At 41.1% G+C, this 23292-nt stretch overlaps 1 protein-coding gene across 15 annotated transcripts in view; it reads left to right on the top strand.

Annotated features, from left to right (window-relative positions):
• The window catches only part of Rfx3 (regulatory factor X, 3 (influences HLA class II expression)), a 252949-nt gene extending 233974 nt beyond the window's left edge, over positions 1–18975 (top strand). For 8 of the 15 annotated variants that reach the window (XR_003952760.1, XM_030250796.1, XM_006526784.4 and 5 more), the window contains 2 exons: positions 10025–10067; positions 12003–18973. Coding sequence is in view for 12 of the 15 variants with exons in the window: in XM_030250796.1 (XP_030106656.1) it covers positions 10025–10067; positions 12003–12241 (282 nt within the window). In the remaining 3 variants the exon portion in view is untranslated. Of the gene's footprint in view, positions 1–10024; positions 10068–12002 lie in introns of all 15 variants that reach the window. The other 7 variants (NM_011265.3, NM_001166414.2, NM_001360357.1 and 4 more) reach the window with 3 other exon arrangements.
• The last annotated feature ends 4317 nt before the right edge of the window (positions 18976–23292 follow it).

Genomic DNA, 23292 nt, shown 5'->3' with positions numbered 1-23292 from the left:
GCCCACTTCCTGTGTTTCTTCTCCTTTCCTGCTGGCTCGTACCTACAACCTCTCTGTCCCCTCCTCTATGGGAGTAGAGAGTATCCAACAATAAGTACTGAAAAATAGTCATTCAGGGTTAAACAAAGTGATGAGAGGACAGTCTGCCAACTTACAGAACTGCTCATTGGTTCTCATGGGTCATATATAAGATGTATTTACTCAATAAAGTTCCCAGGTCAAGTGGGCCTTCTTCTAGAATATTTCAGAGACCCTCTCCAAGGTGTTAGGTTCTTGTTTAAATGTTTAAGCCTGAATTGCTCAAGTGAGGAAAAAAGCAAAACTAGAAATTCAAGATTGCTTAAAACACTTGAACAACTGAAATAGTCACTAAGGACCTGAGTGACTCCTCAGCACATAGTCCTCTTCAGCAGTGCCTGTCACTGGATCCTTTAGAGATTTTGACTGGTGGCTTCTTGGACACACCCACAAGGCAAAGACATAGCCACAGATTATGCATCACAGCGCCACCTACTGACGTGTGTACCATACTCCATGATCCTGAGCCTACCTACCCCAAGTGACCCTAAGGAGTGTCTATTGTATTGTATGTAGTCCTTTGTTGTTATGAAGGCGATGGTAAACTCCATTGTTCAAAGTGGGAAAGGTCTTTGTGTCGTTTATTTCTTCTGTTTTGTGACAGGAACTTGCTTTGTAATTCATGTTAGCCTGCAGTTCATTGCAATCCTCCTGCCTCAGCCCTCTCAGTGCTGATATTACAGGTGTGTGTCTGATTTAAAGTAGGAAAGTTATTTTCTTAAGGAAACTACATTATGTCATTGTTTTACTAAAATACAGCAATAAAAGTGTCAGGAAAGATGTTCTCAACAAGAATATGGGCCATGACTGAAAATAGTGTAAGCTCTATAAATCTAACTCATATTTATCTTGAAGAGAACATGTTTCCAACACCCTCAATCTCGTTGTCTCTGCAGGTAATCACTGCTGGTGTAGTAGTTTGAATAAAAATGGTCCCCTTAGGCTCTTAGGGAGAGGCATTATTTGAGTGGATTAGGATATGTGGCTTTGTTGGAGTGGATGTGGTCTTGGGGTGGGTGTGGCCTTGTTGGAGGAAGTGTGTCACTGAGGCGTTGAGGTTTCAGAAGCTCAAACCAGGCCCAGTGTCACTCTCTCTTCCTCTCAGCTGTGAATCCAAATGTAGAACTCTCAGCTTCTTGTCCAGCACCTTGTCTGCCTACAAGCCACCATATTTCCTGGCGTGATGATAATGGACTAAACTTCTGAACTGTAAGCCAACCCCAATTAAATGTTTTCCTTTATGAGAGTTGCCATGGTTGTGGTCTCTCTTCACAGCAATAAAGCCCTAACCTCAGACAGCTGGTTATAATCAATCTACACTCCTTCTCTCCTGTAATAAATTAAGGCTGTTCTTTGCTATTAGATATTATGTATGAGCTCAGTGGGAACTAATCAGTTCAAGAGCAGGCTTGCTTTCTCTTCTGTACATAGTTTTTTATTTGCATAAAGCGTGTTCTTCCAGCCTCAACCTAACATTTGCAGGACCAGGGGCATCATATGTCTAAGTATTTCAGACATTTTGAACCAACTGTAAGTAAAATCTGCTCCATCCATCTACTTTTAACAGATTAGCTTGATAACTAAGGACATATGGCTTATATTTAACGTCCCATCTCTTCCAATGTCCATGCCAGGAAATAGAGACACAGATGCAGCCAGCCTCTGCCCTTACATACCTGTCTTCCATTTCACTCTTCCCATCTTATCATGTGTGAACCCCTCAGGCTAACGTTCAGGATTTTTCTGCACCTCGCAAATGAGTTAGCTACACACTTCACCCCCATGTCTGAAGAGGTTTGCATAGACCTGAGAAGGAACTCAGGGCCATGGGGCAGGGAATTCTGAGATTCCAGAAAACAGCAGTATTGTAGAAAGGTAGACTGTAGGAGGGAACCAAGCTCCAAAGGGCACCCTCCACCTGAGTCCTGGGGGAAATACCACAGGGAAAGGCAAAGCAGTACTCTCAAGTGGGCTCCCTGCTGTGGCTTTGGCCTGGTGACAATGGTCAATATTCCTACATTTGAAACTGTTTCCTTTCCAAAGCAGCTGTGGCCTGAATTGCCTTGCACTCCACTAAGCACATGCTCTCTAGTGACTGGTTTTTAGAGATTTGAAACATTGTGAAGATATGTGTGCTACTATATCCCCAGGGGAGAAAGAGCATGAATGGTTAGAGTTGTATGTTAAGTATGCTGCAGCGTGTGGGGATATATAGGCAGATTGCCACCGCCCCAGGCCAGCCTCAAAGAGCATTAGCAATGAAAACTGCCATGGTATGGAGGAAAGTGACATAAATCTTTGTCTTTTTGTCAGTTTCAGTGACAACTCTGAGAGAATATATAGAAAGGCACATGTATAGGAGAAACCATCCAAAGAACCCAGTACTGTTCCAATAAACATGAGTATTTCCTGCAGAATAAAGTGGGAAATTACTGTAAGTCTGCAACTCCCCTGTCTCAGTTGAGAAACCCTGTACCAATGCTAACTGCAAAACGGTTCTCATTTGGTAGATATTTAAGAAAAATAATGCTCAGAACACCTTAAAATTCAAAGTTTAAAGCCTATTTCTCCTCAATCAAAATCATCTGAGATAGTTGCCACTGCCTGACCTTAGCCTTAGTTAACAAAACATAAAGCACTGCCGAGCTGCCCGTGACTTACAAACTCTAGAGTGTTCAAAATTCAAGCCAGTAACAGAGTGTTAAAATTAAGACTATGACTGGCTCCGCAAGTTCTAAATCTGCTCGTGAACAGTTTCCCTACGTCTGTGTGGGAAGCTTTAAAGGGCCATATTTCTTCCCTCACTTCTCAGAGTGGAAGAAGAAGCAATTGGCCAAACTCACCTGAGCCACCCACCGTTTCTAGTTGTTCTGCCTTCTCTGAAAACACTGCATGTGTGTGCCGTGTCCATGTGCAGGCCCGGCCTTCTCAGGGTGTTTGTGTCCATCGTAAAATTATTAATCAATGTAAAACCATTAGTTCCAGCCCCAGTCCTGCATAGAGTGTACAGGTCAGCAACTTCAAGCCAAAGCCTAGCAGGCTAGGTCGGATTCCTACAGCCTCTTCAACTGAGAGGTATTCATCTTGAAATCATCCTCTAAAGATTACAGAACAAAATGTTAGGGTTCTACCCACAGTGTTGGGAAACTGAGTGTGAAGACAATCTGGTTTTGTCTCTGTTCTATGCCATTTGATAAATGTACATATTTAATTGCGATGATAACCCTGTCTAATTCAGAGAAGTCAGGCTCTTGATGAGTGTAACTGGCTTATAATGGCAGAATTGTGATTTAAATACAGCCACGATGGTCTATAGCTTGTGTTTCCTTGTCCTGCTCCACTTACCACTTAAATTTAAACTGCATAGTTAAAACGTTACATTTATTCTTGCTTGAGTCTTAGTTCTGTCATCATCAAAATAAACCTAAAGACTATTTCTAGAACTATTGTGAGGGTTAAGTTAGGGGAACTGAAGGTGAAGTCATACAATAAGAGCAGGATACAGCCTTGTCCTCCAGGCTCTTTCCCAAGTCCCAAGCCACATCACCATTGCAGCAACAAAGAAAGACCTTGGGAAGTTCACTTGTGTTAGCACCATGCTGTGATGTTGTGAGGTCTACAGTGTTAGAGCTCCCCAGAGGCCCAGTTGCTAGCAGTATGGTGTAGACAGAGTAGATAGAGAAGCAGACTGACACATAGTAAGTACTTGATCTTAGTTCCATTCTATTCCCTTTGCATAAGTTCATAAATATTGAAATTCTGTGCATTGCTCAAGATTGTATTAGATTGCCTTTTATTAAGATTTAGATTTTTTAATTGATTGTGTACTTATTATCTCAAGCAATAATTTGTATAATTAGACCATCACTTTTTGGGTCAACAAGAGTGAACTCGGGCACTAAAATAAACAGAAAAAATAACAACACATAATGCAAGCATTAATAATATTGTATTGTGACAGGAAAATAGCCCACGGTTTTTGAATACTGAATCAAATAATCCATAGAATTACAAAGAATCTAGCAGCATTCTTTGGTATATAGCCAAAGTGATAATCAGAGACAAATTAATTCAGTGATTTGAAAAACACAACCAACAAAATAGAATGGAGAAATAAGACAATTAGAAAGAAAATGCCAGAGTTGGGGAAGGGCATTGATATAATTAAGTCTAGATAGTCATAGCCAGGCTTGAATTCAAAGTTAACTAAGAGGAATGATTGAAATGCTTTCTAAGTGCATATAAAATGGCAGCAGTAAGGGGAGAGAGTCTGTATGGACTTTATGTAAACTAAATGCCATTGGACTGCACATCTGTGATCTTAGCACTCTGGAATGTGGAGGCAGGGAATAGGATGTTCTAGGCCAACCTCAGATAAACAGAGAGTTCAGGGCTAAGCTGGGCTACATGAGCTCCTTTCTCAAGATGAACAAAAGGACAAGTGAGCAAATAGAAACCATGTTAAGAGAAACGTGTAGTTCTACGAGTGCATTGGTGCATGCCTTTAATCCTAGAAGTCAGGAGGCAGAGGCAGGTGGACTCTGAGTAAGAGGCCAGCCTACTCTAAATAGTAAGTTCCAGGACAGCCAGGCCTATATAGAGAGAAGACCCTGTCTCAACCACCAAACCCAGACACTATTGCACATGCCAGCAAGATTTTGCCGACAGGACCCTGATATAGCTGACTCTTGTGAGGCTATGCCAGTGCCTGGCAAATACAGAAGTGGATGCTCAAAGTCAGCTATTGGATGGAACACAGGGCCCCCAATGAAGGAGCTAGAGAATGTGCCCAAGGAGCTGAAAGGGTCTGCAACCCTATAGGTGGAACAACAATATGAACTAACCAGTACCCCCACCACCACCTCCCAGAGCTTGTGTCTCTACTTGCATATGTAGCTGAGGATGGCCTAATTGGCCATCATTGGGAGGAGAGGCCCTTGGTCTTGCAAAGATTATATGCCCCAATACAGGGGAATACCAGGGCCAGGAAGTGGGAGTGAGTGGGTTGGAAAGCAGGGTGGGGGGAGGGTATAAGGGACTTTTGGGATAGCATTTGAATTGTAAATGAAGAAAATATTAATAAAAATTTGTTAAAAAATAAAATAAAAACAAAACTAAATTAGATCCAGAGTAACAACAACAAAATGAGAGAGAAAGAGAGAGAGAGAGAATGAATGAGAATTAATTAATTTTATAATTAATGTGCATTTTGGTGCCTATTAGAACTTAAGGATCTTGGTCAGCAGTAACTAGCAAAATACATACATCTATGTATACATCCACATGTCTTCCCACATAGGTGTATGTGAAGTTGTAACTCCTGCCAGCACCAGCCTACACTATAAGGCCAGCATCCCCTTCGTCCTGAGTCTGTAGACTACCCCTGCAGTAACTGACTCTTGTAGAGGAGTAGGCTTCTGCAGTTGAGTTTTTAATCACTCTATGTCTTATCAGCTGCTGGTGATCAGGGTTGGTAGGAATGCTCACGAGGGTGTGGTAACATTTATTGTGGATTCTGCCATATATATGGCCTGTAGTCCTTTCACATGCCAGCAACTTGGCATCTGACTGTGTCTGTTATACAGTGTAGACCTCGTACAGTCATGGGGGGGGGGGAGTAAGGAGGGTTGCTAACAAACCAGGCTATCCTATCCCTTATAATATGGCTTTAATGTTAGAGTTGCTCTCTAGGCCTTCATTGAGATGGAAGAGTTTAAGGGTGTTCTGGTCTTCCAGCCCATACATCTTAACATTCTCAATTTTAGCTTCTACTTCGTTCTCCAGACTGACTTCCTATCATCACCCTGAGAGTTTTCACTTCTGTGATCCTAATAAACTTCTTAGGCACATGAAACCTCTGCACCCTGGCAAGAACTACTTCTCAACTGCTTGGTCTCCATCAGGCTCGTCCCTGGCCTCTTGGAGACCTACTGAAGAGGTGTCCTGCCCATGTGGAGCTTCCCCCTCACTTCAGAGCCATTGGTGCTATCACCGTGAACTTACAGTCCCTCAGGGGGCCACAGGCTATAGCAATTATATATCCTCTTGGGCTTCTGGACCTCTTAGGGGAATCCAGTATTGTGCTCTCTGGTTAGGGTTTACAGGAAGTAGTTTCTCAGAAAAGAAGTCTTTTTCCTCAAAAACAACAGAGCAAGTCTGCATGTCATCCATACCATGCCTTCTCTGTAACGCAGTCTGCTTCTCACTTTACAATATTTCCTGTACATCTGGCTGACAGAATTTTAATTCCCATGTATTGAATGCCATACATTTTCTACAAAAGTGTTTTTAAATCCCTTAATTTATATATTTATATTCCTTACTAAAAGGTTCTATATCCATCTCACTTTCCCACTCCCAAAATCTGTTTCTCCTTCATAACATTAAGATGGGCATGCCTGACCTAATGTGATACCACATATTTGCTGTGATGTTAGGCCAATCAAATCCCTGGCTTCCATAGCTAGAGAATAAAACGTGGTTTCTCTGTCTTGACACAGAGGTGGTTTGGTTTGGTTTGTGAGGCTGAAATGAGGGAGTCAGTGCATATGTTTGATAAGCACGTGTTTATTCCTCACTGAGTATGTTGAGCACTTCATGGAGATTTGGAGTGCATTGATGACAAAGTCCTCACGCAGGCTCACCTGTATTATAGTTAGAAAACACACATTAAATGAATGAATGAAGTCAGCACTGCAGGTTCCTGCAGACAGCCATGAGAGGCACATGATGGAGCAGTTACTGGGAGCCCTGGGGATGAGGTACTTTTGGTGGGTGTCAGGGAGAGACTTCTTGAAGTGTATGGAGAAAGAACCCATGAGGCAAGACCTTCCTGGAAAAAAAGCACACCATATGCTGAACCAGCAATAAATACAGTCTGTACATGCCACATAGACGAGCAGTGGCTCCTCTCTGCTCCAGTCCTCTCTGCAATAGGAAACTTCTGGAACTAGGCCTTTCCAGAACCCTGAGCTTTCTTGTGTGTCCCCTAGTTAGTTTCCATCCACACCTGCATTGCTTCTTTCTCTTATGTGGCTTCTTTATTGGCCGAATAGAGGTCCTTGTCATCTGCCTGCTTTCCATGCCTCTGTGCTCTTTGAGCCCCACCTCCCATGTTCTTTCTACTGCTTCTTTGATCTTAAGCCTGTACAGTTGATTTCCGTTTTCTCTTCAGCCCCATGCTTCAAACCTTCCTTGGAGTCCCTTTGGCGGCCTCCCTTCCCTGCTAGCCTACCCATCCTTCATAGAAGAAGCCACTTCTTACAGTTACTTCCGTGAGAATGAGGAATTGCCCAGAGCATCCGACTGGCATTGCCTGGATAAGTGCTCACTAAATGTTTATCCAGAAAAGGGGACAGATGAACTGACTCTGACTCTTTCCCAGCTCAACTGGATAGGGTCGAAGGTCATTCCCCCTGCAATTTACCTGTACATAGACATCTATAGTCCTCACATGTCAATGCATAGAAAATATCTCTCCATGGGCTTTTAAAACATCTCCTCTTCTATATTGGATTCTTTCATTTCACATGTACTGTCCTCATTTGCTGTGTGTGTAGAACTTCATCATTAATCCCAGAGATAGTGTTTGGCAGGGCCTCTGCTGCTCTGTGCGTTATTCAGCACAGGAATCATGAAAAACTTGTGTGTGTGTGTGCTTGCATGCGTTTTATTTCCAGCATTATAAATAACCAACCACTTTCAAGTTAAACATAAACTTTCTCAGGTAAACCTTTGTTTTTGGTAACAGTCAACTTTGAACTTTTTTTCATTAACAAGTGCAATATAATTTGAACCACCTTATTCCAAAAGTTAATAGTATTTCAAAATTTGGTGGTTCTGAGTGCCCCTATAACACTACAAGCCAACCACCCTGACTTCATGTGATGTCAAAATTTGGGTACATTAAAAATATTATTTAAGATTGCCATCAGGCTAGCTATATAAATTGTATAGGTCCAACCTGTAATATATATATGCACGTATTTTAATATTGGAGTCTCTGAAATCTGAAACCCTTGTGTCCCCAAGCATTCAGACAAGGGATGCACAGCCTGTCCTGACCTTTTTTCATAAGCAGTGATGTGCTTAGAGCTATAACTGTCCATTTGTTTCAAGAACTAGATTCTAAGAATTATTAAATGAAAATCCAAATGTGCCGCCAGTCAGAGATAACATACTGACTCTCAGCTTTGAACGTTCTCTGTTTATAGTCCTACATGTTTAACTAAGATCCAAGGTGAAGTAAATCTCTGTGACTATTTGTTGCTTGTTTTATATTCTGTGATTGAAAACTCATATATGACTTATATTGTGCTCTTTATTTAAATGGACATCAGGTTCTGGCCCATGTGCTCAGGATCCTCTTCAGAACAGCAGTGCAGTAGCTGGGATTGTGTTGCCCAGAAACCTGTAACTGTGAAGCAGTGGGAGGCCAGCTCCAGCCAGTGCAGGAGGCTCCAGCCAGTGCAGGAGGCTCCAGCCAGTGCAGGAGGCTCCAGCCAGTGCAGGAGGCTCCAGCCAGTGCACTTGACCTGGAGGCCTCTTCCCTTAGAAGCACTCACCTAGGAAAGCGGTGCATTTATTCCAGGAAAGCTGCTTACCAGCGGCCTAGCCACGGAGTGGGGTGCCTCTCCTTACTCTTCTTCTGCAGCTCTAAGAAGCACAGGGAGTAACTATCCAGAACTGTGGCAACGGTGAATTTGATTTGAACATGGAACTCTTTATAAGCAAGTAAGAAAGTCCACGTCCAAGTATAGTAAATAAAAATACCAACTCATAATTGGAAGTGAGATGGTCATAGGAACTTTCTGGAATGATGCCTAAGCTTCCTCTGAAGTGACTGTCAGTGAGGAATATTCCAGAACCCAGACCTTCAAATAAATGTATATGCTCCCAAGGTAGCCACTGTGGAACATAATGTTTGTTTAGGTGGAAAAAGAAACAATGTGTGCGTGTTTGCAAAATAAGATCAGTTTTATTACTTTATAGACATACCTTGTAGATGAAATATATACTCCTATTATGGAACTCTTTATAAGCAAACTTCTGAATGTAAGTAGAATTTCTGTCTCATCCTTTTTAAGTCTGTTGAGAAATCTGAATTTCTAATAACTACTTTGAAAAAAATACCGTTGACTCTTTTCTAAAAGCAGAGGCTTTGCGTCGCACTTCGCTTCTTTTGGATTAACTTTGTACCTCCGCTAGTCAGTTTTTTATTTAGTGTATCTATCTTTGTTCCCCCAGAGAGACTCAAAATGTACTTTCTTGCTGTTAAATTATCATCAAGCTATTGAACCAAAGTAGAAAGGAACACCAATGCCCATGGCTATTAATTGTTCCACGATGTTGAGAACTCTTTCACATTGTTTTTAGCAAGTGCCTTTCCTTTTGTGAAAGTGGGGCCCTGGTATCTTAGTAAACCAAAGTATCAATTTAGAGAAGGGTCAGCTTTTGTAAATGTGAGCTCCCACCAGATTTGTCACTCTCACGGATGAGAGAGCCCCACCACTCCTAGACCATGCTCCAGCAATGGTGAAGGGGCCAGCTGGCTCACCGGCTGGACCGAGCATGGGGAGAGGACCTTACTTACGTAGGCTGCTTGGCTGGGGCTTTTCCACATTTATTTCACCACATCCATCATCCTGGGCAGTCAGTCCTGATTCTTCATTGCTGAATTGAAATTAAAGTAAAACGGAGCCTGGAAGCCAAAGAACATTGTGAGCCTTTCTCAAAGAGATGAAGACAGCTCAATTGCGACATATTTTAAACGTCAGATTTGACACATTTGATTGGAAAATTGTGTGACCTGTGTAGTTAGGGATCAAAATGGTCACCGGTTCACACTTTTAAAAAGTCATGGAATGATGTTTTTACCACAGACTGATAGAATACTATTTTATTCTGTCAAGTAGTAACTATTACACAAATGTCTATTATTTTGCAGTTTGGCGATTTAAATGCTGTATCTCCCGGAAATCTGGATAAAGGTAAGAACTGAAAATTCTGAAGGGCTTTTTGACTGAGCTCCTGTGAGAGGAGACAGCATAACTGTGCAGCGCTCTGATCCTCTGGGCGTAGCAAACAGACCCCGTGTGAGACCAGTGGCTGTCTGTGGAGTCCGTCCTGACGCTGCTGTTCCTTCCCTCCGTCCTCAAGTCTTCCACTGAACTGTATTGAATGCAGAAGGCTGGATTTAAGTGCAGTCCCAGACTTCTTTCAACTTCTTGACAGAAGCTCAATATAAATAACAAATTATTGACCATGGCCAAAATCCTGGAGTGAAATTTTAAAATTCGACAAGAGGTTTTAGTCAAGACAAGAAAAAGGCCCCTTACCTTACCCTGTAGTCAGCTAACTTTACAGTGGAGAAAGAACTCAGAGGTAGTAGTGGTGTTCACGGCTAAAAGCAGGATCAGCAGTAGTTTGGTGGAAAAGGATACATGGATTCTAACCAGAGCCTCTGGAGAAACAGGCCAAGGAAGGGCTTGGGAGTCTGTGAGGAGACTGTCATTATTGTGCTTGGCTTAATTTCCTTCTAGTATCCGAACAGGAAAATTAGAAAGTTAGACTCCCCCCATATGTTATTGTTTCAAAGGTACAACCTGTATAATTGCAATAATAACCCTCAGAAAAATCAATGGGTCGCTCATTGTAGCTTTTGTACAGCAGATTCCATAAACTCTAGTGGGATCCAGGACTGGAAGCACAAATGTCTGTAGGCTTGCACTCGCTGTCCTGAGAGACAGGACTGGAAGCACAAATGTCTGTAGGCTTGCACTCGCTGTCCTGAGAGACTGGAATGGAAGCACAAATGTCTGTAGGCTTGCACTCGCTGTCCTGAGAGACTGGAATGGAAGCACAAATGTCTGTAGGCTTGCACTCGCTGTCCTGAGAGACTGGAATGGAAGCACAAATGTCTGTAGGCTTGCACTCGCTGTCCTGAGAGACTGGAATGGAAGCACAAATGTCTGTAGGCTTGCACTCGCTGTCCTGAGAGACTGGAGAAAGTGCTTGCCTTACAGGTTGCTTTGTTGTCTACCTGAAGAATCGCTGTCACTCAGACACCACACCCGAGTCAGGCAGACCTGGAACTCTTGTCATTGTTCTGAGTGTTTTCTCAGGGCTGTTTCCAAATGCCCTGCCATTCCATTCCATTCTTCCCATGCCTGCCCTGCTCACCACTTCTCCCTACATGCTTTTGATGGTGTTTCTGTTTGGAAAGCAGAGGCCAGAACATGTCATCTGCCATCACCTTTCTGATGGGGCTCAGCTGGTTCTGTTTACCCCTAATCCTCGGGCTTCCCAAGGCTACAAGTGAAATGTGAAGTTTTGTGTGCTTTTTAAAATTTGGTAGTAAAAGTAAATGTATTATATGTTTAATTTCTAGGAATGAATTGCAATTACTTATGGTATTAATCCTGCCAAGAAACAAGTCCTTTGTGCCATTTTTAAATCTCACATTACCACTTCATTATAGCTTTTTTCTTAGCATATGAATTAAGAATTTATTCAATTTGGTGTTTGCTATCTGTACAGCAATTGTTATACAATAGTGATATCACAAGTCATACTGCAGTAGTTCCTCTGGGATGGCACAGGCCCAGCTGCAGTAAGTCATCGAGGAAAGAACGTAGTCGGTGTAGATTTGTGTGTGTGCCCCCACCCCCAAGTGACTCCTTTATGATGCAACAAATTATGCCATTATTTAATACAGAAATTATATATAAATTTCCAGACATCTAAAAGAATTGTGGATTTCTCACTATGGCACTGATGGATATAAATTCCCATGAGAGGAAAGCCTATGAGTCCTCCCGTAGGGAGCACGGAGGTCTCAGAGCGAGCTGGCGCACTGAGCCGGTACGGCAGCGTGCACTGACGTCTGTTTCTCTTTTGTCTCCTGCTGGTCTCTGTCTGTGCAGATGAAGGCAGCGAAGTCGAAAGTGAGACGGATGAAGATCTGGATGATTCTTCAGAGCCTCGGGCCAAAAGGGAGAAAACGGAGCTGAGCCAGGCGTTCCCAGTAGGCTGCATGCAGCCTGTTCTGGAGAGTGCTGTGCAGCCCAGCCTCCTGAACCCCCTACACAGCGAGCACATCGTCACAAGTACACAGACCATCAGGCAGTGCAGCGCCACAGGCAACACCTACACTGCAGTCTAACAGCAGGAAAGCAGAGTTTTCCAGCTTACTCTAACCCCATTGATACTGGGCTTAAGCTGAAATTTTAACAAGCCTGAAGGTTGACTGTTGTCAAAAGTCTATCTGTGCTGAACATTACCTTTTTGGAGTTGTGAAATGGAATGGGTGTATGTATTTTTCCAGGTCTTTTTTTTTTTAACACAAATTATTTGCCTTTTAATAATAGAGCCCCTCCCCCCTTAGTTTCAGGTGTCAAGAAGGATTTATACAACACTTAATGTCATTGTTTTTGTTTTCTCATAATTAAAAAGTAATTTACATTTTGTAGCTTAAAATATTTTATTGTTGATTGTTAGTCTTGGTGTATGATTTTATGTGTAAGTTTTTTAATTAGATGCACTTCTGTGAAATATCAAAAGAAATGAATTTCTTTGATTTACACTGGAGGCATGCCCATTTGGCAGCAGATGCATCAAATTTGCTTCTGAAAGGTGCTTTTCATTGGACAGAACCATAAGACACTATTTTGATAACATTTTGGAGTATGGAGAGAATACAGAGCGTTTTTATTATAGTGGTAGAGGGTTGGGAAGGTCATCTATTTTTCTCTGAAAAAAATTGAGCTGTGCATTTATCAGTTCAGGATAAATGACAGAATTGCAAGAGATTATGCTAATATGTACATAATTTGTGTACATAATTATTAAACCACGTTAACAATGCAAGCTTCCGTTAGACATTGACTTTTAACTATTATTTGTGTACCAATTCCTCTGTTTAAAGACTACTGATTCTGTATTGGAACCACTGTACAGATGCATTCTGCTGTTAAGTGGGGCTGTTATAGTTAGATACTGCAGCTGAAAAAATGACTTGACTTTTTTTTTAAGTGTACATGCTACTTATACTGAGCTGGACATACAGGAAACCATTCCATTTGGATGACTTTCTTTTATTCCAGGTCTTTTTTCTAATAGTAGTTCAATATGCTGCTATTATAAAAGAAAATGTATAGAATGCAAGGAATGTAGCGACCTGCATATTGTTATTTCCTGGTTTCTAAAATACATGGATTTAAATTTTACACAGAACCTGAAGGCAGTGTGACTGGCACACCTCACTGTTGCTGACCCCGACTCTGTAGGATTTGGATAGGTGGCTGGATGGACCATTGCCATTGGAGAACGTACATCAGGGATCATCGTACCTCGGCTATTACATGGTGCCTTAAAACAGAACTGAGCTAAGGTTTAGTAAGGTTTATTTTGTTTGTGTGAATAACTCTTCAATCCATTCGGTAACGTGTGCCTGTCATGCTCAGATTCCTGAAGTAAAGACAGGTCACATGTTCTTCAAGGGGAATTTAGGGGAAATTAAGCAAAACAAAGAGACAAAAACTTCAGTTTCTCTCTGAGGGACTGTGAGTGGACTTGTCTAGGTTTTATCCTTGGAGCTGAATATCACTTTATAACAAATCAGATTGCTAAGGGTGTGGACTAGCAGTTTTCATCCAAACATGTTACATAAAGATCATGTGTTGTAGACCATTCTTATTTAGCTATAATTCTAGAAAGTTAACAGGATTAGCAGGTACTTATTGAAGTGCATCTTTTCAGTCTAAATGTCTGTCTGTGTGTCTGGGTGTCTCTGTGTACACACAAACACACACATACATACACACACACACACACACACACACACACACACACACGTGGAACTGGAGTCTGCTACAGTCAGAAGGTGAGATCCTAAAGAGCACAGCTCATCCCATTTTACTTTGCATGAAAAGCCAAGGTTCTTTTAACTCAAGCTGTCAACAGCAGCAACAACATGGGGCATAGCCTTTCATTTAAGTAATTATAAAATTAAATCAGTGCAAGTCAATAAGGAATTAAGTCAATAAAGCCAAAAAATGGAAAGGAAAGCACAAAATGACACACAGATCACTACTGAGGCCATGTTAAGCTGAAGACTTCATCTTTCCAGTTGGATTGGGTGAGGGGTATAGTTAAGGAGAAGAGACTGTGCCAATCTGGAAAGTTAAAAATAGCAAATGGCTTATCAGGAAACACAGTCTATTGAAACTGTTATTGCCTGATTGTCTCAAACTTCTGAAAATCAACAGCATTTCTTAAGTGAAATTTAAATGTCTTACATATAATTTTAATGGATTCAGATTTTGTATGGATCAACCTACTCACACACAAGACTTCACTGGCATCCAAGCATTACTTCATTACTGAAGATCCCAAGGCAATGAATTTGCAAGCCCCTCCCCTCCATCATCCATCATAAGCTACAAAAGACCATGGACCTACTTCATTGTGAGTTAGAAAATGTTTACACATAAAATTCAAATCATAAACTAGCTCTCTTCATCTTGCCTCTCCCTCCTGAGGTCTTTCAGTCTCCTGTCCCTCCTTGTCACCCCAGACGACATCATGTCTGTATTGGACCAAATGTATTTACTGGTTTCACTGTGTTTATTGGTTGACTTTTTAAAATGTATTTGTATCATTGTTTCATTTAATTTAATTTTGGAGATATTTGTATCATGAGAGGAATCAGCTAACAATTGACAGACATAGATTCATGAGAGGGAGGGACTGAATGGCCCTCCAGAATTCAACATTTCTTCCAGTTGTTCATGGTTTGTTCCAAATTAGGACAGAGTAGAAATTAACAAGTATTGTTATGGTTGAAATTGACTCCAAAATATTCTGAACTTTTAGAAATATTTAGGAACATTAATCCTTTTACACCAGTGTAGATAGCTCTAACCAATACACAAAAAAGAATACCCATGGCTTATGATACTTCTAGCTATTTGTAGTATATTGTGCACACATCAATTTTGGATTTGAATTGTGAACTATATTAGAAAACAAAAACAGTAATTTATGTGCAGGCAAAATTTATAACAATCACATTTGTCTTAGTTATTTAACATTTTGTTTCTGTTTTTCCATTTATTGAAACTGGCTTTTCTAAATAATATCAGCCACCAACAGTCTCGTAGTAGACGTGTTGACACAACACACTTTTTAAGGACTTGCTGGTATTTCTTGGCATTATAATAATGCCTGTCTTGAAATACATGTATGTGAATCAAGTACTACACTCCTGGTACAGAGAAGGGAAGGGAGGTGCATGAGCTATCAGTGCGTTTCAGAGGAGATTCCCATGTAATACACTTGAGTCTCATAGGTATAGTTTTATATCGGCAAATACTTTGAGAATTATAGCCAAAAGAGCTACACTTCCAAAACCAGTGAACAATGGATGAAATGGGTGAAACTTCTCCTGGGAACACAGGGCCCAGTTTTATATTTCCCCTTTGGATTTACCAAGTTACTAAGAACTTCGGGACTTGCGTCCAAATCTTGACTGTATGACTCTTACTGCCTTTTTTGAAATCTGCGTTCCTTTTTGTGACTTTTTTCCTTGTACTGTATAGCACGGTTCATGCACCTCTCTTTAGATGGTGTACTTTAAAAACAGAAGTAAAATACACAAATGGTTTTCTCGCTGCATACCTAAAGTTAGTAGTGTGCAACATTAGCTGCCTTTAATTTGTAGTAGGTGAGCGAGAATGAGCACATTCTTGCAGAATGCTGTAGACGTCAGTCAGGAGTGAGCACAGCTCCCATGCTGTGGTCCTGGGCCTTTTTACATGGACACACTCTCTACAAGTGCTAAATGCATTTTCAGTTTGGAAAGATTATTATCACATTATTATCATTAATATTATTATTTAAAATGTCTAAGATAATGCTGTGCTTGAAACATCTGTGTGAAAGAAAACACGTGTGTCGCTGTGATGGTCCTCGTTGCATGGACATAGTAGAAAGTCAAAAGCTTGACGTGTTACGCTTGCACACGAGTTAAGGCAGTGGTTATAGACAACATACTGACTTTGTCATAACCTCCCCTCCTCAAGTTCTTTTGAACAAATCACGATCATCCAGAAACTAAAATCAGGACTTTTCTGATCTCCGTGGATCACAGCAGAGTTTGGGGGAGGAAGGTTGTCAATGCAGTGTTGTTCAACATCGGGCTGTGACTGGATCAGAGCAACAACCTCCATGTACATGGTAGAACAAACTCATTAACAGAACCCTAGTATTTCTGTGAGTCTGGTGATTTTAAAAGACTGGGACTGAAGCATTGATTCAGCGCTTAGTTCTAGTATTAGAAAAGCCCTTTGCTGTAATGCCTTGTATTAACCCTTTGAGCATTGTAAGATATACAATGGGGGATGAAAGCCTTTCAGATCATTTATTTAGACTTAAAAAAGTAAAATAGCCTCTATATCCAAATGTCTAATTACACTGTTTTTTAAAGGGGGGGTCGGAAAAGAAAGTGTCTCCATGCCGAACACTTGCATTTTATATACAACTCTTAATTTTCCTTCAAGAGGGCTGGATAGATTTATTCCCAAATATTCACTGCCATCTAAGTAAGTGTACTGTTTACAGAAGATAAAATCAACTTTTCTAGCATCACATGACTCTCTAGAAAAGGAGGACGCATACATGGGCCTATGCTGGCCTATGTAGTAACTGATTTCTGCACACTGGAGGTACCTGTTTGCCTTTAAAAGGTATGATAAAATAAAGGGTTATGTTTTGTCTTTTTTCCCAAAACAAAAGATCTCATTTATTTAGCTTTAGAAAGTACAAATGAAGCCTTAGAAGGAGTGAGTTCCACTACACACAGCTGGACTCTGAGGTACTTAGGCTCTTTGGAGTTGCATCTATCATGAAATATTGTTTGGAAATCATGCGGGGCATAATTTTATCTATGCTCCAGAACATTAATACTTTGTCATAAGATATAGAGAGGCAGAGTGGCGAGCAAGACACTCACTTGCTCTAAGCTCTTCTGCCAGGAGATGCTGTGACTACTGCTTCAGCTATCTCTGAATGTCATTCTGCTTACAACATTTGCTGATTTCTTTGAGGGAATTTCTGGACAGTTGATCTGGTCCTCCCCTATGTGACAGAACACGGAGCAGTGTTGTGCTCAGATACGTCCACACTGCCCTCGCTGAGCACAGACAGGAGCATGACCTACTCCGCGGCGTCTGCCAACATCCATAGCATAGTGCAAGTGTCCGTACGTTGCTTTCTAGGCAGTTGAGGAAGTCAGACCATGCAAATTACTCATGTGTTAACATGCAAATTACTCATGTGTTGACATGCAATACTCAAAGGGTTTTACTTTAGCTCTCTCCTTTTGACTCTTCACGATGAGTTACTGTAAATGCTTCTCAGTTTGCATGCCTTGCCCATTGCTGCTAGTGATTTTATGTGCCAGTAGACCTGAGTTTAGTTTACCAATTTTACTTAAATAGTAAAAGCCACTTACAAAGTGACTGCCTAGGGTTGATTCTCCTTTTGTTTAAAGGGATTGGTGATACGTCGTCGTTCTAAAAGAAATGTTTGGTCTCTTCTATTTGGTTCTGATGTTTGAATCTTTTCCCCCTCTTTCCTTTGTTCTTTTTATTTTTTCTTTCTTTCCTTCTCTCTTTCTTTCTTTCTTTCTTTCTTTCCTTCTTTCTTTCTTTCTTTCTTTCTTTCTTTCTTTCTAAATAAAGTATGATGTTGGGATTGGAAGCCCTGAGTAATGAAATATTTGGTAAGGATCATTTCATGTAGCTCAATAATCATGACAGCAAACCTCTGTGAGAAGGTTGATTCTGGGGAGGAAAGCAAAACTACAAAAACTCTGATTGACTTTTGATGACCAAGTAAATTTTCCTTGAATAAATTAGCATTTCTGAACAAATGGTTGCCTTGCTTTATCCTACATACACAATTTTATAGGACCCAATGAGGAAGGTATTAAATTGTATTCGTTTGAAAAGCATCTTTTGTACCAAAGCAAATTCTTTTCCCTGCTCATCTCCATCATCGATTTGGACCTTTGGTGGCGACCAATGAGTCGGTTCCAGAAACTTAAGTGAGTGCCTTGAGAACGCTTGGGAACTGTGCCTGAGGTGGTAAACTCTTAATTAGGTTAACTGTAGCGCTTACCAATCAGTAACTACACTATCACTCAGGGCTTTCGTACCTTCTAGGTAAAACTCCTTTCATTGTGGTTTTTTTTTTTTTTTAATACTGTATTTTTTTTTAAGTGCCATCATTTAAAATTCACTTAGTAAGTGGCAGATTACATTATTCAGTCCCACAAGCACACAAACATAGTAACACTAGGAGATATTTGAGCATTTATTTTACAATCGACTGAATATATAATGTAAATGAGGTAAGTAACTTTTGTAGAGATTGTATGTGTGAGATAATGTAATGTTCTTTTCCAGTTTTTGGACTACAGTTGAATAAACTTTTTAATTATTTAAAAACATCTTTGCCGAATAACATGTGATGGGTTTTTTGTATAATGTATTTGATTTTGTAAATACGTATTTCCTGATGTGATTTTTGTGAGAAACGCTAAATCTTTTAGTATACCATGTCCTCTGAAGATTGGCAGGAGCTAAATACTAGTTTGTGGGCGATTTGTATTGTGTACTGTACAATAACTGGGGAACTTTTATAATTATAAAAATATATATTAACTTTTAGTGTGTTGTTTAAACAAATGACTGGAACATACTAAAGATATTAGTAGGATTTTTTCTGAATATTTCAGACTTGAACTCAGGCTAGCTTTCTTGTGTTTTTCAAAACAAAAAATGGTGTCTTGTCTTTTAAAAATCAATAAATTTGTTTCCTTGTTACAAACATTTGAAATGGCTTGGATTTTTTTGGGTTTTGTTTTGTTTTGTTTTGTTTTGTTTTGTTTTTCCTCTCCTCAAATTGTTGTCAGGAGGCTTATATTACACCATCTCCTCTAGGAGGGTACACTCTGTGTCATTCATTAGCTTAGAAACAAAATTAAGTTGTTTTCCTTCTTTGTGTCAAATGAAATTGCAATATTTACACATGAACAGCACAAAAAGAGAAAACAAAATTATAAGCCCAGCAGGGTACAAATCTTACCCTCAAAGAAAATGAGTGACTGAGTGCCACTTGATTTCAGGGGCTGTCAACATTTCTATTGTAAATCCAGATTTCTGGGTGTTCATAATGTGTTTGTTTTATGTCTTTTCACATTGATATTCTGCATACAAGTTCTTTGTTTAAATTGAAAGAGCTTATTAAAATTCATTTTAGTGCACTTAGGAAGATACCCTGCCCATTTTCCCTTTGGATATGTACAGAAATTTTTGCTTGGGTGTACATTTGTGAGAGTGATGAGCAAAAATGATGTAGTCACTGCCACAAGAAAGATTAAAATTACTATTTTTTAAACCTTTCTGACATTTAGGATTTTCTTTTCAGATCGTAGTATCTGCAGTCTTCTAGAATGTGGAATAGCCAACTTTGAGGATCTGCTTTAAAAGGAACTGAAATAAAAAGCAGAGAGTATCATTTGGGGAATCTCAGCATGGTCCTTGGTACCACAGTGTCTAGTCAAGGGTAAAATGATGACCTCATAGTCCATAGCATATCTGTTCTCTCTCTCTCTCTCTCTCTCTCTCTCTCTCTCTCTCTCTCTGTGTATGTGTGTGTGTGTGTGTGTGTGTGTGTGTGTGTGTGTGTGTGCGTGCGCACAAGCACGCATGAATGTATGCATGCATGTCTATGAGTTTGTGAGTTCATGTACACGCCACAGCACACATATAGAGGTGTGGAGGTCAAAGACTTCAGCTGTCAGTCCTATCATTCCACTTTGTTTGAGGCAATGTCTCTTCTTCACCATCGTGTATGCCAAGCTACATGGCCAACAAACTTGAGAGGAATTTTTTCTCTCACTGGGTCATTAACAGCTTCCCTTTGTATGCACAGAAAGATCTTGTGTCATGAAGCTGCCAGGTGGCCCACTGAAAAGCCGCTGCCGTACCACGATCTTGGCACTCGTTTCTCCCTTTAGTAGGGTGGTCCTCTCAAGTTTAGCAGTAGCTTTTGCCGTCTCAGCCTCAGAGAGCGATGCCTGTGCTATGGAGCTCCTGCTGAGTTCCTTGCGTGCTCCTATGGCCCCTTCATACATGGAGCATTGAAAAAGTACCCAGGCAACTGATGTGATCATCACCCATGATCCCTGCGTGTCTAACTCTTCCCTGCAGGAGACCCCTTCTGGGGTAACCACTGATGTGATAGAAAGGCAGCTCACACTCCTTGTCCCTCTGAGAGAACCTAGACCATATTTTCCTACCAAGCTCTTGTCACCCATCGGACAATCTTGTTTTCCTCAAATCCAGGACTGCTTAGTCACTGGTCTCTTACTTGCAGTGCAGTCTCCATGTAAGGAAGAAAAGGAGATGAAACTTGAAGCCCTGACCCCTTGGGAGAATCCCTTATACCACCCTTTCACCAGGCCACATCTGAGTCAGGAGCTGTAAAGCCAAATGTCTGACTCCAGCTGAGCCTAGCCTAAATTGCTGACTCAAAGAATAATGAAGGCGAAGCAGCTCATTCCCCCTCACGTTTCTAAATTCATGGGGTAAGCGTTGATCTGAGGCCCACCTCTGACTCCCCGCTGGACAGTATTTGCTGGGTATGTGCCAGTTGCTTCACCCGTGGCTGCTGTGCTTGGTGTGTCTTTAGGACTAGCCGTGCGTTAGCAATCCTGTAAAATGGGCTTCTCATTTCCAGGTACAAAGATAACTAGATTGGAGCCCAGTCAACTTACCTGGGGCCGATTACGTTGTGCTAACAAAATCTGTCTTTGTTCTTAATTTCCTTTTAATATCATCAAAAGACCTCTTGATGGCAACACTCGTTCACACACGCACTTGAAATTTCCAGGAGGTAAAATTATTCCCCCTAGATGCACAGATGCTTGTGAGATTGTCTTTTCTTTATGCATTCAAAAAATAGCCACGGACTCTCCAAGAGTTTCTTTTAAAACTTCCAGATACTCCGACAACATTTGGGGATAGTGTGTCTCCGCTGCTTTCTGCAGACTATTTTTAGAGTCGGCTCATCTGTCTTTGCAATTGTCTTTGCCTCGACACTCAGATTGCACCTCACAAAACACACAGCTTTCTTAGCAGTTCCGTACTATAAGGCTCTGTATTACTGGGCCATGGGACAGTGTGATAAGCTTATTCACAGAAAGAATAGAAGTATTATTTGTGTGCAAGGAGGGCACAGTTATTTATGCTTAGGGTTCTTTTTTTCATTTATTGTCAGAAATTTTTAAATAGCCATACCAGAAGATCTCACAGTAAATCTGCCTCTGTAAATTGTGGATCTCTGATATTTAATGAAAAATCAGATGCTCTGGCAATACCGACCTATTGGCAGATCCTGAAATCAAGACAACTGGATTTGAGCCTCCACGCTGTTATTAGATGCCATTGCTTCATCTCCTTATCCTGGCGCCTGCCTCACCCTGGAGGTTTGAGCTCCTTCCTCATGTTCTGTGGATGTCTGTGTAGCACTTGTTGCTACATGTGATATGTTCTCTCTACAGCCAACAAGGACTGAAAAGCGGTCCTCACTGTGGGAGAGCAGGAACATGCTCTCCTTCGTGCCTGTCACAGATACAGGCAATGGGATGGGATGAGAAAGAGTCTGTCTGTGTTGTGTGCTTTAAGCTGTACTGTCCTCCAGGGTGCTGGCATCCACCAGCAGAATGAAGAGGTGAATGTAGTCTTTTCTGTTCATAAGCATCCGTTGTTTGGGAGAAGACCATCCTACCACTGGGCACCTAAGTTTCAGTCTAGCATTTGAAATCATCACCTCCTGATACTTCCTTTCAGTTCTCATCAGGATTTCCTATCTAAAGGCAGGAATATAGGACAATTCTAAGGACTAGCTCTCCCATAACTAAGACGACCTTGCAGAAGGACACCTCCTGAGGGTAGGTAGCATCCTGAAGGGAATTGTCGTGGATGAGTCCATGATTACTCCAGTCGCTCACATTCTGTGTACCCCAGCTAGCTGCGCTGTAGTGATGATTGACAGAGAGGTACAATTTAGAGTTTTCCACAAGACTGGTGATCATGTCTGACAATTCTTCACTTACACCTGTGATCAAAGAGAAAGAAGAAGAGGCACCTTGTTAATGCCTTATTGTTGTTTCATTAAAGGAAGAAAGCAGGTGTCAGTATTACATAAGACAGTTAGCAGCTTTCTCATGAGGACAAAGGTCTCAAGGAGGAGGCTCCTGTCTCCAGAGTGGGCGATTTTTTTTTCTAATTCGGTCTTTTCAGACAAGGTCTAAAAAAAATATAGGAAGGACCGTGTCCTTCTGTTGTTATGGAAGAGTATAGAGGTGTCAACGTGCTTGATTTCTTTTTTTTTTTTTTTTTTTACAAAGAAAATATGTACTTTTTATTATAGTAAAGTTTTAGGGAATTTCTGGTAGTCAAGCATTTAATTATAATGGTCTAATGTTTTAAGATCTTTACATATTCTTTTTTTTTTTTCCATTTTTTATTAGGTATTTAGCTCATTTACATTTCCAATGCTATACCAAAAGTCCCCCTTACCCACCCACCCCCACTCCCCTACCCACCCACTCCCCCCCTTTGGCCCTGGCGTTCCCCTGTACCGGGGCACACAAAGTCTGCGTGTCCAATGGGCCTCTCTTTCCAGTGATGGCCGACTAGGCCATCTTTTGATACATATGCAGCTAGAGTCAAGAGCTCAGGGGTACTGGTTAGTTCATAATGTTGTTCCACCTATAGGGTTGAAGATCCCTTTAGCTCCTTGGATACTTTCTCTAGCTCCTCCATTGGGAGCCCTGTGATCCATCCATTAGCTGACTGTGAGCATCCACTTCTGTGTTTGCTAGGCCCCGGCATAGTCTCACAAGAGACAGCTACATCTGGGTCCTTTCGATAAAATCTTGCTAGTGTATGCAATGGTGTCAGCATTTGGAAGCTGATTATGGGGTGGATCCCTGGATATGGCAGTCTCTACATGGTCCATCCTTTCATCTCAGCTCCATACTTTGTTTCTGTAACTCCTTCCATGGGTGTTTTGTTCCCACTTCTAAGGAGGGGCATAGTGTCCACACTTCAGTCTTCATTTTTCTTGAGTTTCATGTGTTTA

This window comes from Mus musculus, chromosome 19 (assembly GCF_000001635.26).
Source record: "Mus musculus strain C57BL/6J chromosome 19, GRCm38.p6 C57BL/6J".
Lineage (NCBI taxonomy): Eukaryota > Metazoa > Chordata > Mammalia > Rodentia > Muridae > Mus > Mus musculus.
This window is presented reverse-complemented; position numbering and strand designations above follow the sequence as displayed.